The sequence below is a fragment of the Calidris pugnax genome, unplaced genomic scaffold, assembly GCF_001431845.1.
Source record: "Calidris pugnax isolate Ruff unplaced genomic scaffold, ASM143184v1 scaffold134, whole genome shotgun sequence".
Classification (NCBI taxonomy): Eukaryota; Metazoa; Chordata; class Aves; order Charadriiformes; family Scolopacidae; genus Calidris; species Calidris pugnax.
In genome coordinates this window covers 986,057-1,001,302 of record NW_015090873.1, presented here as the reverse complement: position 1 = coordinate 1,001,302, position 15,246 = coordinate 986,057, and the positions used below count along the sequence as shown (strand labels likewise).

Here is a 15,246-nt window from a genome sequence, read left to right as displayed (position 1 = left end):
CAACCGCTTTGGAAAATATTTTAATAAAGACGATTTCTGAAAAGAACAAAAGCACCTCAGTGTGGCTGTTTTCCTGATGGGACAGGACGGCAATCCCTGGAAAATATTTTAATAAAGACGATTTCTGAAAAGAACAAAAGCACCTCAGCGTGGCTGTTTCCCTGACGGGACAGGAGGGCAATCCTGCTTTAGCAGGGGAGCTGGACGAGATGATCTCTATGGTCCCTTCCAACTCTAAAAATTCAGTGAAATTCAGTGTGTTCCCTGGCCGGCCTCAGGAAGAGCCCCCAGTTTCCCACCTCCCGCCCCAGCTCAGCTCCCACCCGTCGCAGGGAGGAAGGTGGCAGCCGAGGGAGGGGGTGATGCTGGTGCAGGAGAGAAGGCTGGAGGCAGCAGGGTGAAGACCAGCCAGGAGCTGAAACGGGGGAGGCACGGGTTTGCCTCCAGTCCAGAGCCACCTGGTGCAGCTCTGCTGCTTTCTTTTTATTCTCTCTCTTTTTTTCCCCAGGCTAAACTGCATTTTTAAACTTCCATCACTCCGAATTGAGACGTTCTGACACATTCCTTAAGGCCTAAATGGTTTGACGTCAGCTGCCGTTACACGGCGTCCTCAGACCTCGCTGTGTACAGGGAGGTGACGGTCCCGTCCTTCCACTGGACCATCACGTCTCCTGATCTATGATCCTGGGGCACCGGCTCCTGCTTTTGCAGTTGGGCTGGGCTGTACTCCTGCACGGGCATCAGGGCTTGCTTGGCTTCCAGCTCATCCTGCTGGACCATTTGCTCTGCTCCTCCGTAGGCGTGGATCTTCCTTTTCCTGCAGGGGAAGCATAAGAAGGAATTACAGAATCACAGAATCACAGAATCTTCTAGGTTGGAAGGGACCTTAAAGATAATCTTGTCCAGCCCTCAACCTAATTTTGACAAAAACAGACACCCACACAACAAACAAGAAGCATCACCATCACTAAACCATATCTCCCAGCACTACATCAACCCGTCTTTTGAACACCTCCAGGGATGGTGCCTCAACCACCTCCCTGGGCAGCCCATTCCAATGGCTGATAACCCTTTCAGTGAAAAAAATTTTCCTAATATCCAGCCTGAACCTCCCCTGGAGTAACTTGAGGCCATTTCCTCTCGTCCTGTCACCTGTGACTTGGGAGAAGAGACCGACCCCCACCTCTCTACCCCCTCCTTTCAGGGAGTTGTAGAGAGCAATAAGGTCTCCCCTCAGCCTCCTCTTCTCCAGGCTGAATACCCCCAGCTCCCTCAGCCTCTCCTCATAAGACTTGTGCTCCAGACCCCTCACCAGCTTTGTTGCCCTGCTCTGGAGACCTATTCCCCTTGCCGTGGTGGTGACATCCATTTCTTGGCATCCCCTGGGAACACATCAGCTGCCTCCAGGCAATGCCCACCAGCTGTTCTGGGTCATGTGAAGAGCTGTGAGATGTTTAAGTGCCCACAGCTGTGGGGTTTGCACTCAGAGAACACCACAGCACCCAAAGGGAGGAGGCAGCACCCAGCAAGCCATTGGTCAGGTGAGAGCATGGCAGGCTTGTAACTTTAGTTCTTTTCCTCTTATTTTAAGACAAAAGCTCCGGCCCAGATGTAAGCTTTCTTGCTGTAGAAGACAGTGAGTTGTCCCCAGCTGCAGGGCTGCTGTGCAGTATGGCCCAGGGGAACATTGTGGGAACGCAGATGGGGAAAGGCTGGGGTGTCAAAGGGAGGAGGCAGCACCCAGCAAGCCATCAGTCAGGTGAGAGCATGGCAGGCTTGTAATGTTAGCTCTTTTCCTCTCATTTTAAGATGAAAGTTTCAGCCCAGATGTAAGCTTTCTTGCGGTAGAAGACAGTGAGTTGTCCCCAGCTGCAGGGCTGCTGTGCAGTATGGCCCAGGGGAACATTGTGGGAACGCAGATGGGGAAAGGCTGGGGTGTCCTGCTCCAGAGCCCCTATATTCCCTCTTACTTTATGGGAGAGCATCTCATCCCACATATTTAATGTCACTTCCCTCCCAACAGCCCTCTTGGGCTGGGCAGAGCTGTTGTAGATGCTTTACCAGTGAGGATCCAGGGCCTGGAGAAGCCACTTGTTCCAAGTGACACATGAGGAGAGCAGGGAGTCAGGCAGGGCTTGACAATGAAGGGAGTTTACCTTTGCTCTTCAAAGTTCAAAGGGAGTTTACCTTTTCTCTTCTCCCCATCACCCAGGGCTCGTTCCTGCCCTGTGCCTCAGTGTGCTGCCCTGCCCTGCCCAAACCCCTGCCTGGGCAGGTCTCAGTGCACCACCATGCAACCAAAAGAGCCCCAAATTTTTCCGACTCACCTGTTTCGCACAATGTTAAGGGCCAGGAGGACGAGACCCAAAATCATGGCCACGAAGGAAAGCGCAAGGACGGAGTAATTCCACGTCGAGGCTGGAGGAAAGCACAGAGAGGCAACATCAGCCCCCACAGAGCAGCGTGGCCTGCAGAGCCCAGCCAGGCATCTTCTGAGGGTCCCCACCTCAGAGTGCCATGGCTTGGCTGCAGGATGAGGGCAGAGGTGAGGACCCAGCTCACGTTTTTGGGGATAATCTCAACCAACTCTCCCTTCCTGGGCAAGGGACTGATTTACACAACTGCCTTCTGCTTCTCCCAGCCCCCTGGTATCTCAACGCTGCACCACATCTGCCTTTCATGGCTCCTCATCCTCGCTGGAGAGCTGAGAGCGGCCGTGCTTGGGGGTGGGAGCCAGGCTGAGAGGGGCAGCATCCCACCACGGGCACTGCAAGAAGGGCCTCCCCCCAGCTCTGCAGCTTTCCTCCCTGCTGCCACGCTCAGGCAGGTAGAATTTGCCCTCGGACACCGGCAGCACAGGCGGCAGCAGATGCTCCAGCCTTGATTTTCGTGGCTTTGAAGATGAACCTCGGGGCGCTGACCCGCTCGTATCGATCTGCTCCCTCCACCCTGCCAAAATCACTGGTCATCCCAGACCTTTGCTCTCTTGGCAGGTGGAAAGAGGCTGAACACCCCCTCTGGGAGCAGACACTATCTCAGCAAAGCCTCATGCCTGTCTTCACCATGGCCACCATCTTGCGGAGGTGAGAAGGAGGGTTTATATTTTTGGGGTAAATCACCTCCTGGGGTAATTCCTTTGGGCATCTCCATCAGGCAGGAGGGTTAACAGCCCAGGACTGTGTAGCTGGATTTCAACTCTCAAACCAGGAAGGTCAATGGGACTTACGGTCTTCTCTGCGGAAGAACCAGAGCAGCTCCTCCAGCTCTGCTCCATCCATACCCAGCGCAAGGGTGATGTTCCCTGCTATGGGGTCATAGGTGTGTGTGCTGACAAGCGCTGCGGTGAAGTACCTGTCTGGCTCTGCCTCAGCTGTGCAGGAAAAGAGCAGAAAGATGAAATGGTTGCTCACTGCAATAATTCGGGCCAGAAATGGCCTTCCCCTTGGCCCTCAGGGTTGCCCAGCATGTCCCTCCAACCAGGCAGAACGTAGCCACGAGGGCACAGCCTTATTTCACGCACCGAAAAGTGGAGAGCATTCCTGGCTCACACTGCTTATCGGGCACACGCAGGGTTGGAAAGACCCCAGGATGCTGACTGTGCCTTTCCAAATTCCCCAGCAGCGTGTGTGTGTGTGTGTGTCACCTGTCCCTGGGTCTGTAGCTCTTACCTGCTTTCACCTCGCAGACGCTCCTGTCTGCCGCATCTTGCCATTGGGCCTTGAGGTTCCTCACGTTACTGAGGGTGACTCCTTTCTTGTTGGCCACCAGGTAGCTCTGGCTGCCACCCAGAGGAGAGAGCAGCGAATTCGAGCAGTCCCAGCTCATGTAGCTCGTTCTGTCGCAGAGACCCATCTGCACCCCGTTGGACCCCACCAGGGAGAGGCAGCTCTGAGTGCCACGATTCAGCAGAGAATCTCCTTGCCAAGACCAGTCCTGGAAAACTGACTCTGGATCACAGTCCTCCAGCAGCAAACTCTCACCTACCACGCTGGCTCGTAAACACAGCTTGAATTTAGCATTTTTCATCAGAAAAGCTGCAGCGTCTGCAAAGAAAGCACCGTATGAGCGTGGCCACCCCCCAAGCACAGGACACACACACACACAGAGTGTATAGGGCAGACAGGAATGACACCCAGGCCTGGAACTGGGAGAGCAGCGTAGGGCAAAAGGCATTCAAGAGGCAAACTGCCTCCAGTCCAGCTTCTCTCTGGGCTCCTGGGCTTGTAGCTGAACTTTCCCTAACCCGCACTTCTCAGCACATCCATAGAATTTATTTATCTTTCTTGTTGGCCACCAGGTAGCTCTGGCTGCCACCCAGAGGAGAGAGCAGCGAATTCGAGCAGTCCCAGCTCATGTAGCTCGTTCTGTCGCAGAGACCCATCTGCACCCCGTTGGACCCCACCAGGGAGAGGCAGCTCTGAGTGCCACGATTCAGCAGAGAATCTCCTTGCCAAGACCAGTCCTGGAAAACTGACTCTGGATCACAGTCCTCCAGCAGCAAACTCTCACCTACCACGCTGGCTCGTAAACACAGCTTGAATTTAGCATTTTTCATCAGAAAAGCTGCAGCGTCTGCAAAGAAAGCACCGTATGAGCGTGGCCACCCCCCAAGCACAGGACACACACACACACAGAGTGTATAGGGCAGACAGGAATGACACCCAGGCCTGGAACTGGGAGAGCAGCGTAGGGCAAAAGGCATTCAAGAGGCAAACTGCCTCCAGTCCAGCTTCTCTCTGAGCTCCTGGGCTCGTAGCTGAACTTTCCCTAACCTGCACTTCTCAGCACATCCTTTTGGGTGGGTCCTGGGAAGCTCAGCTAGACTTGCCCTTGCGACTAGTGCTGAGCTCTGTTTGAAGCTGTATCTGTAGCTGTTCCATGGAGAAGAGACCATGGTAAGCTCCTGTCCTAGACTTGAGCTCTGCCCCACAGCCTGGCCCACGCTCAGCCCCTTCCTGCCATTCCTGGGAGACAGGAGGCTACTCTCTTGGTTTGTTCCAAGCAGAGGAGGCTCAGACCCTTTTGGGAACCTCATTGCTGGCTTCTGCTCTGCTTCTGCTCTGCTTCTGGGGACAGACACCTTGATGTCCCACTTCAGCTGGATGAAATAGGAACTGCCTCCAACGTCTCTGTTTCTGGGGGACCACAGGGGGAAGCGTTTGGGGCTCAGGTCTTTCCAGTTTGGCTCTCTAACCTTAAAGTGTCAGCTGAAGGATCCCTCCACACAGCAGAGGTGCAGAAGGTTGGGTATGTTTCCCCCCAACGTACATTGATATTGGGGGAAAAAATCAAATGTCCATGAGACAACCATCTTCCTGGGTATCAAAGAGATTGCAACAGGATTTTAATGCCTGTCTTTGCCCTAATACTATCCACATGCTTTTGCCCTCAGCCAGTGAGGCATTCCTAAGGTCCTACAACAATGCTGGAAACTCCTACACGTGTACGTGCAGCTTCCACCCCCTTGCTGAGCCGAGTGTGGGTGAGAGCCTGTGGAGAGGCACAGCCTCAGCACGTGTGACCTACTTCACCCACACTATCCTCCTCTAAGCCAAGACGGTACCTTGCAGCAGGAAAAATGGGATTAGCCAGAAGAACTTCATATTTGCCTGTGCCGCTGGGATGGATCACGCCTTCACCGGTGTTTCTTCAGTGCACGGGTGCCTGGAAAAGAGAGAGGGACAAGAGGTGAGGGAGAACCTCACAGTGTTGGGACCCCTCACTAGGTGACCCTGTGCAGATGGGAGCTGGGCTGCTGGGAGCCACCCCCTCCCCAACAACCCTCGCTGCTTCCCTCCTTGCTCCCTGCCACCATCCTTAGAGGACACATACTCTGTGGCCAGTGACTACCTGCTGCCAATCAGGCATGGCAGAATAAGGGCATGGAGATGAGGAAGTGAAGGGCTCAGCTCCAAGAGGAGGAAAAGACAGCTTGCCATGGAGGCAAAGGTATCTCCCATCCCTCAGGGAAGCAGAAAGCTCATCCTTGACCTTTAGTCCCTCATTTGTCAGTGGCATCAATCCAGTTTTTATGACTTCTTGTCCAAGGCTTGTTCTGTAGCCTCCTTTGGAGGGACCTGATCTGAGCAAAGGGCTTTCCCCTCCGCCAGAAATGGCCTTCCCCTTGGCCCCTGGGGTTGCCCAGCACGTCCCTCCAACCAGGCAGAACGTAGCCACGAGGGCACAGCCTTATTTCACGCACCGAAAAGTGGAGAGCATTCCTGGCTCACACTGCTTATCGGGCACACGCAGGGTTGGAAAGACCCCAAGATGTTGACTGTGCCTTTCCACATTCCCCAGCAGCGTGTGTATGTGTGTGTGTGTGTGTGTCACCTGTCCCTGGGTCTGTAGCTCTTACCTGCTTTCACCTCGCAGACGCTCCTGTCTGCCGCATCTTGCCATTGGGCCTTGAGGTTCCTCACGTTACTGAGGGTGACTCCTTTCTTGTTGGCCACCAGGTAGCTCTGGCTGCCACCCAGAGGAGAGAGCAGCGAATTCGAGCAGTCCCAGCTCATGTAGCTCGTTCTGTCGCAGAGACCCATCTGCACCCCGTTGGACCCCACCAGGGAGAGGCAGCTCTGAGTGCCACGATTCAGCAGAGAATCTCCTTGCCAAGACCAGTCCTGGAAAACTGACTCTGGATCACAGTCCTCCAGCAGCAAACTCTCACCTACCACGCTGGCTCGTAAACACAGCTTGAATTTAGCATTTTTCATCAGAAAAGCTGCAGCGTCTGCAAAGAAAGCACCGTATGAGCGTGGCCACCCCCCAAGCACAGGACACACACACACACAGAGTGTATAGGGCAGACAGGAATGACACCCAGGCCTGGAACTGGGAGAGCAGCGTAGGGCAAAAGGCATTCAAGAGGCAAACTGCCTCCAGTCCAGCTTCTCTCTGAGCTCCTGGGCTCGTAGCTGAACTTTCCCTAACCTGCACTTCTCAGCACATCCTTTTGGGTGGGTCCTGGGAAGCTCAGCTAGACTTGCCCTTGCGACTAGTGCTGAGCTCTGTTTGAAGCTGTATCTGTAGCTGTTCCATGGAGAAGAGACCATGGTAAGCTCCTGTCCTAGACTTGAGCTCTGCCCCACAGCCTGGCCCACGCTCAGCCCCTTCCTGCCATTCCTGGGAGACAGGAGGCTACTCTCTTGGTTTGTTCCAAGCAGAGGAGGCTCAGACCCTTTTGGGAACCTCATTGCTGGCTTCTGCTTTGCTTCTGGGGACAGACACCTTGATGTCCCACTTCAGCTGGATGAAATAGGAACTGCCTCCAACGTCTCTGTTTCTGGGGGACCACAGGGGGAAGCGTTTGGGGCTCAGGTCTTTCCAGTTTGGCTCTCTAACCTTAAAGTGTCAGCTGAAGGATCCCTCCACACAGCAGAGGTGCAGAAGGTTGGGTATGTTTCCCCCCAACATACATTGATATTGGGGGAAAAAATCAAATGTCCATGAGACAACCATCTTCCTGGGTATCAAAGAGATTGCAACAGGATTTTAATGCCTGTCTTTGCCCTAATACTATCCACATGCTTTTGCCCTCAGCCAGTGAGGCATTCCTAAGGTCCTACAACAATGCTGGAAACTCCTACACGTGTACGTGCAGCTTCCACCCCCTTGCTGAGCCGAGTGTGGGTGAGAGCCCGTGGAGAGGCACAGCCTCAGCACGTGTGACCTACTTCACCCACACTATCCTCCTCTAAGCCAAGACTCTACCTTGCAGCAGGAAAAATGGGATTAGCCAGAAGAACTTCATATTTGCCTGTGCCGCTGGGATGGATCACGCCTTCACCGGTGTTTCTTCAGTGCACGGGTGTCTGGGAAAGAGAGAGGGATGAGAGGTGAGGGAGAACCTCACAGTGTTGGGACCCCTCACTAGGTGACCCTGTGCAGATGGGAGCTGGGCTGCTGGGAGCCACCCCCTCCCCAACAACCCTCGCTGCTTCCCTCCTTGCTCCCTGCCACCATCCTTAGAGGACACATACTCTGTGGCCAGTGACTACCTGCTGCCAATCAGGCATGGCAGAATAAGGGCATGGAGATGAGGAAGTGAAGGGCTCAGCTCCAAGAGGAGGAAAAGACAGCTTGCCATGGAGGCAAAGGTATCTCCCATCCCTCAGGGAAGCAGAAAGCTCATCCTTGACCTTTAGTCCCTCATTTGTCAGTGGCATCAATCCAGTTTTTATGACTTCTTGTCCAAGGCTTGTTCTGTAGCCTCCTTTGGAGGGACCTTCACCGGTGTTTCTTCAGTGCACGGGTGTCTGGGAAAGAGAGAGGGATGAGAGGTGAGGGAGAACCTCACAGTGTTGGGACCCCTCACTAGGTGACCCTGTGCAGATGGGAGCTGGGCTGCTGGGAGCCACCCCCTCCCCAACAACCCTCGCTGCTTCCCTCCTTGCTCCCTGCCACCATCCTTAGAGGACACATACTCTGTGGCCAGTGACTACCTGCTGCCAATCAGGCATGGCAGAATAAGGGCATGGAGATGAGGAAGTGAAGGGCTCAGCTCCAAGAGGAGGAAAAGACAGCTTGCCATGGAGGCAAAGGTATCTCCCATCCCTCAGGGAAGCAGAAAGCTCATCCTTGACCTTTAGTCCCTCATTTGTCAGTGGCATCAATCCAGTTTTTATGACTTCTTGTCCAAGGCTTGTTCTGTAGCCTCCTTTGGAGGGACCTGATCTGAGCAAAGGGCTTTCCCCTCCATCCACTGTGAGTTAGTTGAGATGGTTAAATGACTCCCCCCAGGCCACCGCTCACGGGCCTCACCTGAACCATCACTCCCTCCCAGGTGAATGACACCACAACGCTCACGCATCCCTCAGACACGCTGGCCCCACAGGCCATTAATTATTATATGAAGCCTGGAACTTTTACGACTCTGTGTGATACTCTCAACTTTTACCCGCCTTTTTAGGGTGGCCTGACACTGTCTGAAACTGTTCCCTGGAAATTGCTCACCAGCATGTTCCACCGTGCCAGGCGTGTCAACAACGCCGCTGCTGACTCTTCAGGGAAGCATTTGTCCTATCGGTTATAGACCTAATGATTGCTACTATTTTCCCCCCCTTCTCAATGTCTTCACAATTCAAAGTTCACATTTTATAGCCAACCAGGCATGCGGGCCTGCTCCCTGCTGCCAGAAAACCACCTGTTAGCAATTTTTTGAGGACGGGGCTCTGAAGTACGTGGTCCACTTTGTATTTCAGAAAAATATTGGTAAAGCTGCTCCCTGCAGTTTGGGATGCCAATTACCTTACCGTCCAGGTAAGCTGTAGCTTATTCACATGGATCACCCCTCAGAAAGGAGGAAATAAAGTCTTGGTGCCAATGAAATCAAGTTACAAGTCTGCTACACCCTAATAAGTCGTGCCACTCGAGTGTGTGAAATCTTGCTGTGCAAGGCTTCTGTCTTAATCGTTTGTTGGAACAGGAATATTTGACATGCATGTTGCTGATTTTCTCCTAAGGTGTTTCATAAGTCCTGGGCCACCTCCTGGCGTCCGCACTAAAGCTCCCATGCCCAGCAGGGACCTTTAGAAAGCTGCTAAAAGTATTTCACTACTTCATAAAGCCTTCAGCATCACCAAATCTCTCCCAGGAGATGTACGTCTCAGGCACAATACAGTAGCAGAATGGATATTTATCATGCTTTAACAGGAAATTTACGTAGAAGACTTTAAGGCAACCCACTCCCTGATTATTTTGAAGATCTTTTACATCTACATCAAACTGACCAAACCAGTTTGGAAGTTTCATTCACCAAAGCTACAAAACAAAGTGTTCTCAGACCACTGTATCTACCCCACCGGAGAGCCTGAGCAGGGTCTAGGACACTGACCACACTACCAGTTTTCCCAGTAAGGAAACAGCAAATCCCACAGTTGGGCTGGACACACTCTGGAGAGTCTGGATCTCCCAGCACCTCTCAAGGAAACATTTCACCTGTGTTATTTTGAGTTTATATTTATTCCTGAACGATTCTGTAATTTCTTTCTGGTTTCAAATGGGATACTGTATCTACCCCACCGGAGAGCCTGAGCAGGGTCTAGGACACTGACCACACCACCAGTTTCCCCAGTAAGGAAACAGCAAATCCCACAGTTGGGCTGGACACACTCTGGAGAGTCTGGATCTCCCAGCACTTCTCAAGGAAACACTTCACCTGTGTTATTTTGAGTTTATATTTATACCTGAACGATTCTGTAATTTCTTTCTGTTTTCAAGTGGGATTTTCACATCAAAAGCTGCAAAGTTTATACACTGTGCCTACTCCAGGAACAGAGTCACTCACCAATGCTGTCCCAAATCCTCTTGTTCAAAATCAGGATCTGTGGACTTTGGTGGCACCCTATGAGACCTCAAGAAAGTACAGAAAAATGGCAAGTGACCGCTTTTTGCTCTACGTATTGATCCCAGCACTTAAATGGCTCAAGAAAGTACAGAAAAATGGCAAGTGACTGGTTTTTTGCTCTGCGTATTGATCCCAGCACTTAAACGTGAACATCCTTCCTCATGATGGAAGCCTTTGGAGATAGAAGCCCCACCACAGGCACAAGGCAGAGCTGAGGGATCGATGCTCTAAAGGTTGGCATAACCCCACAAGGGTTACGCACTCAGCTGCACGTGGACACCTTCCAGCCAGGGCACAGCACGCGGTGCTGAGAAACCACCATGTGCTCTGTACGTTGGGTTTCATCAGGTCTAATACTCAAGACTCTTTACCAAGCCAGATGTTGCCCTCACTCTGCAAACGAGAGGTCTTGAGATAATTACTATAATGATAAAGATGAGGGGGGAAAAAAAGTCTTCTGGAAAGACCACCAAGTACAGCTTCTGTTGAGATGATGGAGTCCCTCTGGACACTCTACTCGCTACACAATAAGGAACAATGCACTTAGAATGTCTTGGTCTCTGTAAAATAGTCTCCTCTTGTCAGACTCTCTTTCTGGTGGTTATCTTATCTAAATTGATAATGTTAAAATGCGTCAGTTATTCCAAATACATTATAAAAGTGGGATGTCCTGTCTTTGGGATTCTTACAGGGTATACAATACCATGGAGATACAAATGGATAGGTTCGTTTATAAAGGTACATTAAGGACAAAGTGGAATTAAAGAACACAAGAAAAATGTTTAATATTTAAAATACTAAAGCAAGAAGGCAGTCTGTACTATCTTTTAACCTTTGAAAAGTCAAAAGTTAAAGAGCAAATCCGAGTTACATTAAATATTTTCCTTTGGCTGCTTTCCAGGCTGTTTATACTCAGGAGTTATCTCAGCCTGCTTCTCACTTGCCATTCAGTCTCTCCTTAAACAATCCATACAGCCTTCGCTTAAAATTTCCACGGACCCGAGCTTTCTAACCGAAACAGATAAACAAACAAGCCTTTCTTTGCAGATAGCTATAAATTAACCCAACCAGCTAGTGCACCAGGAATGTCCGTTCCTCTCCGCTAACTCACCAAAAACACACAGTTCCCAGCAGAGAGGAAGCTACATTTCTTCTTGAAGCCCTGGTGTCTGAAGACGTCTCCTCTGAGCGCCCGTCAGCGACTCACCACGGCCACACGACTGCCTTTCCTCCTACTCTCGGAATGCTATGAGCTGTGATTCATTCTGCTCCTGAGTCATGTGTGAAGGCCAGTTCAACAGGTGAGGTTCACTCCAGCCCCTGGAAAAAAAAAGAAAACACTCCTCTTTAGTGGGTCCATTTACAGGACGAGGTGAATGACCTTTTCCCAAAGAAAGAACCTTAGGAACTTCCAGCTTATTTGCTCAAGCTATTGGCATAATCACTATTAGAAGAGCACGCCGAGTAGAATGACACTCAGTAATAAGTTACCCTGGGGTTAAAATAAAAGATAACGTTCACTCTGCCTGGCTCATTCCTCCTGGCATAAAGGAAGCATGTCCTGATAAAGCAGATATTAGCCCTTTTTTTGGGTTTTTTTTAGCAGTCATTCTAAGGCTCACGGAACATCTTACAAGAGCGACTGACTTTGCAGGCAAAGCACAAATCACCCATTTGAGATGCTGCCATCCCTGGAGATGTTGCCACCCCTGTTTCAGAGGTACTGGCCACAGCTGGCCAAGTCAATATCCTAAAAGCTGATGGCTTACCTGTTGGTGCCATCCACATTTGGAAAGGAGGATTCCTCCTCCCTGAACTACCTGATCCATGGATGGAGCTAGGTACCTCTCCGTGATGGGTCTGGAGCACACAGCTAACACTGGTTAGCTTAAGCTCAATGGGAGACAGGCACAACCTCCATGTTTGTCCTGTTCTCGGTGTTTTCCAGCTTGAAATACAGTGTCTTTGGCATTGAAGCCGTGTTCCAGTGTGATTAATCTTTTGAATCCCACCTCATGTCCGATTCAGAGCTTCCTCTGGCTGCCCCTGTGGAATTTCACCCCGCAGCCACACATACTCCCCAGACAGAGATGTTTTACTGTTCAGCGTCAGCCTGGCAGGGATCCGATGGGAGCTCTCGCCCAGAAACACATCCTCTGGGGAACAAGAGCTCCTCTCTGCTGGGGGAGGCAGGTCAAGCTGGGACATCACGCCACGCTGTAAACTGTGCCTTGTTTCCTCCTCGTTTCAAATTGGATGGTTTAAAAAGTGCCATCACACTAGGGAATGCCAGAGGTGACAGTGACAGGACAACAAGCGGTCTCCCAAGCTACACAATCCTCTGCCCCCCTGCCTTTGAGAAGGGCACAAAGCAAATGCCTGGCCCTTGTAGTGCAGTCTCCTCCAAGCAGAGGGATGGAGATGCTACCCGCGGTGAAGAGGTGGCTCTAAGTGGGGAAGGGTGACTGCAAAGCCCCAGAAGGTCCCTTTTCATCCCAGGTTCCAACATGGCTTGATTTATATAGGACTCAGCCTGATGTACATGGAAATAAAACCAGTTTCCCACTGGTCAGAGCTGGCCCTTGCACCCAGCGACCCTCTCCTTCTACAGAGGAACGTGAATGCGCTCAGGAACGGTCTCTCCAGCGATCGCTGTGAGTGTTTTATTTCATATTTCCCTTGACAACGTTGGCACCCTTTAACGGGAGGTATCTTTTTACTTCTTGGAGACGCTTTCAGAGTCTTTGGCTGGGAAGCAAAGTGGAGATAGGACATTGATTTGTGTTCTGCTTCCTCCTCGGATTTGTCTTCACTACTCTTAGGAAGAGCTTACAACTTGTCTGACCTTGGTGTTTCAATTTTGCTTATCTTTTTTGATCCTTTCTGTGTCTTTGACCTGAAATGCCTGGTTACAGAATAACCAAACATTCAGGGTTGCTTTTTTTTTTTTCATGTACAAAAGCAGAGTTCAAATGCAGTAGGAAAGCAAGATTTGTGAGGGTTTTTTTATTATTTTTTTTTCCCTGAGACAATCAGATTGTTGCTTTCATTCTGCTGGAAAAAACATTTATATCCAAATAAATCTTCAGGTAAAATTCATGTACACTGTGTCCAAGGCATAACAGCTGTAATCCCTTTGAACTGTACAGTCACATCAGAGCTGAGGATGAATTACTCGGGAGCAAATATATACTGGAGTGAATTTAAGTCCAATTCATGAAGTTACTGCAAATGAATCATTAATTACTTCGTGGCAATCACTCAGCACGGAGTTTCAGTGTTTCCAGGAGCCTTAACCACAGGCAGAACTGAGAATCCCTCCCCACACAGTGCAGATGTGCATCGATATGTTTAACACTTCCCATGCCGGGATCCGATACCTGGAAATTAACACTAAGCAGCAGCCAGATGCTGGGTTGAAATTCCCAGTTTTTGGGTCATCCAAACACAGTCGATCCCTGGCCTTTCTGAAGCACTGGTGATAAATCCAGGGCTTCACCCAAGACCTCAGAGTGAGCTGGTGCTCCCCTGCACGACACGGGACATCTCCCTCCAGCAACTGCTCCGGCTGCTTCCGCAAAACACGAGTGTTTTTCAGCATCTGAGATATTAAGCAAATTTTTTTCAGCGCTTGAGATAATAAGTGGTCAAATTACACGCTGTGCGGGGCCCTGCTTCCTCTCTTTTGGTGCCCTGATACCCGTAACTGCCTGTAATCACTGAGTTATTGTGCAATGACTAATTGGTCCCTGATTACCATCTCCATACTATCGCTGATAAGCCGGGGCCGCTCGCCTGCCCCTCTTCCCCCATCTGCTTTCCAAGACAAACTACGCTGGTTGCTTTAATCTCTGCTCGAGCAGAAGCCATTTTTTCATCTTCATCCCCCTCTCATTTATCTTTTTGTCTTTTTACTTATTATATCATTAGAATATATGTACTATATTCTTTCAGCTGTGCACCCTGAGAAGAGGCGGCTGCAATTGAACAGTGTCCCAATTGTGACTAAACTGAGGATTTTCACGGAGCTCCCCAGGTAAAAAAGGCTTAAATTTTCCAGGGCAATTGATTTTTACGTACTGATTCTCAGCCAGGAAATTACCTCTCTATGTAGTAGTTTATTCTCCTTTTCTCAGGGTGCAGGAACACAGGCACCTCAGTTAGGATGGCCTGACTCACTTCTAAATTCTTTTAACCTCTAACAGCACTTTTTCATCAATTTTCCTTTGTTTCTACCACTGGAGCTGGCGGCACCTCCCACTTCTGAGAGAAGAAAGCCCTAACGATGGGCAGAACAGATGCGAAAAAGGGAATGAATATGGAAAGAGCCGCTTAGCACAACACAAAATTTAATTTTCCTCAGTGATCCTCCCCTGGTGGACCCATCCCACAGAAATTCTGTCATCCAAGTAATTTACCAGTTTTCACTGGCATGTAGGAAATGTTCCCAGATTCGCACATTCCATCTTTTAGAAGTTCCTAGTGTCAAAGATTGTAGGATACACTGCGATTTAACTGTGCAGGGAATCTATGTCATTTACATTAAACAAAACGCCACACAAATAAACCATCTTCCCACGGGGAAAAAGAATGTTCTTGGTAGAATGATTTTATTCGTATGTTATGATAGAAGATAGTTAAGTGGTTATTCTGACCCCATAGTTTATAGAAAAAAACATTATTTAAATTATAATGACTGTTAGCACACAGCTCTCCACAGAAGCAGCCACAGATAGGAGCTTTTCAAAGGCTGCTTTGGGGCCAGCAGAGTATCAGCGGCCGCCGGGTCAACACCCCTGACGACGTTCCCCGTTATCTTCGCGCTGATATTGGCAGAGCGGCCAATTTACGGTCAGGAGGGCCAGGGTTACGTGTCCGGGAGACGCTCGCTCGGTCAG

The 15,246-nt window shown here is 50.4% G+C and overlaps 1 protein-coding gene across 2 annotated transcripts; it reads right to left on the bottom strand.

Annotated features, from left to right (window-relative positions):
- Window positions 1-263: 263 nt before the first annotated feature.
- On the bottom strand, window positions 264-11,661 carry SLC51B (solute carrier family 51 beta subunit). Of its 2 annotated transcripts, none has more exons than XM_014946096.1 (6): window positions 11,460-11,661; window positions 7,714-7,814; window positions 6,359-6,733; window positions 3,227-3,370; window positions 2,328-2,418; window positions 264-817 (listed from the first exon to the last, which is right to left on the bottom strand). In XM_014946096.1, exons 2-6 carry the CDS (start codon window positions 7,751-7,753, stop codon window positions 598-600), a joined length of 870 nt encoding a protein of 289 aa, XP_014801582.1. In that variant the 5' UTR covers window positions 7,754-7,814; window positions 11,460-11,661; the 3' UTR covers window positions 264-597. The 2 variants fall into 2 exon arrangements, with proteins under 2 accessions (XP_014801582.1, XP_014801583.1); XM_014946097.1 differs by lacking the exons at window positions 6,359-6,733; window positions 7,714-7,814; window positions 11,460-11,661 and adding exons at window positions 3,669-3,765; window positions 4,295-4,572; window positions 5,564-5,676.
- Window positions 11,662-15,246: the final 3,585 nt, after the last annotated feature.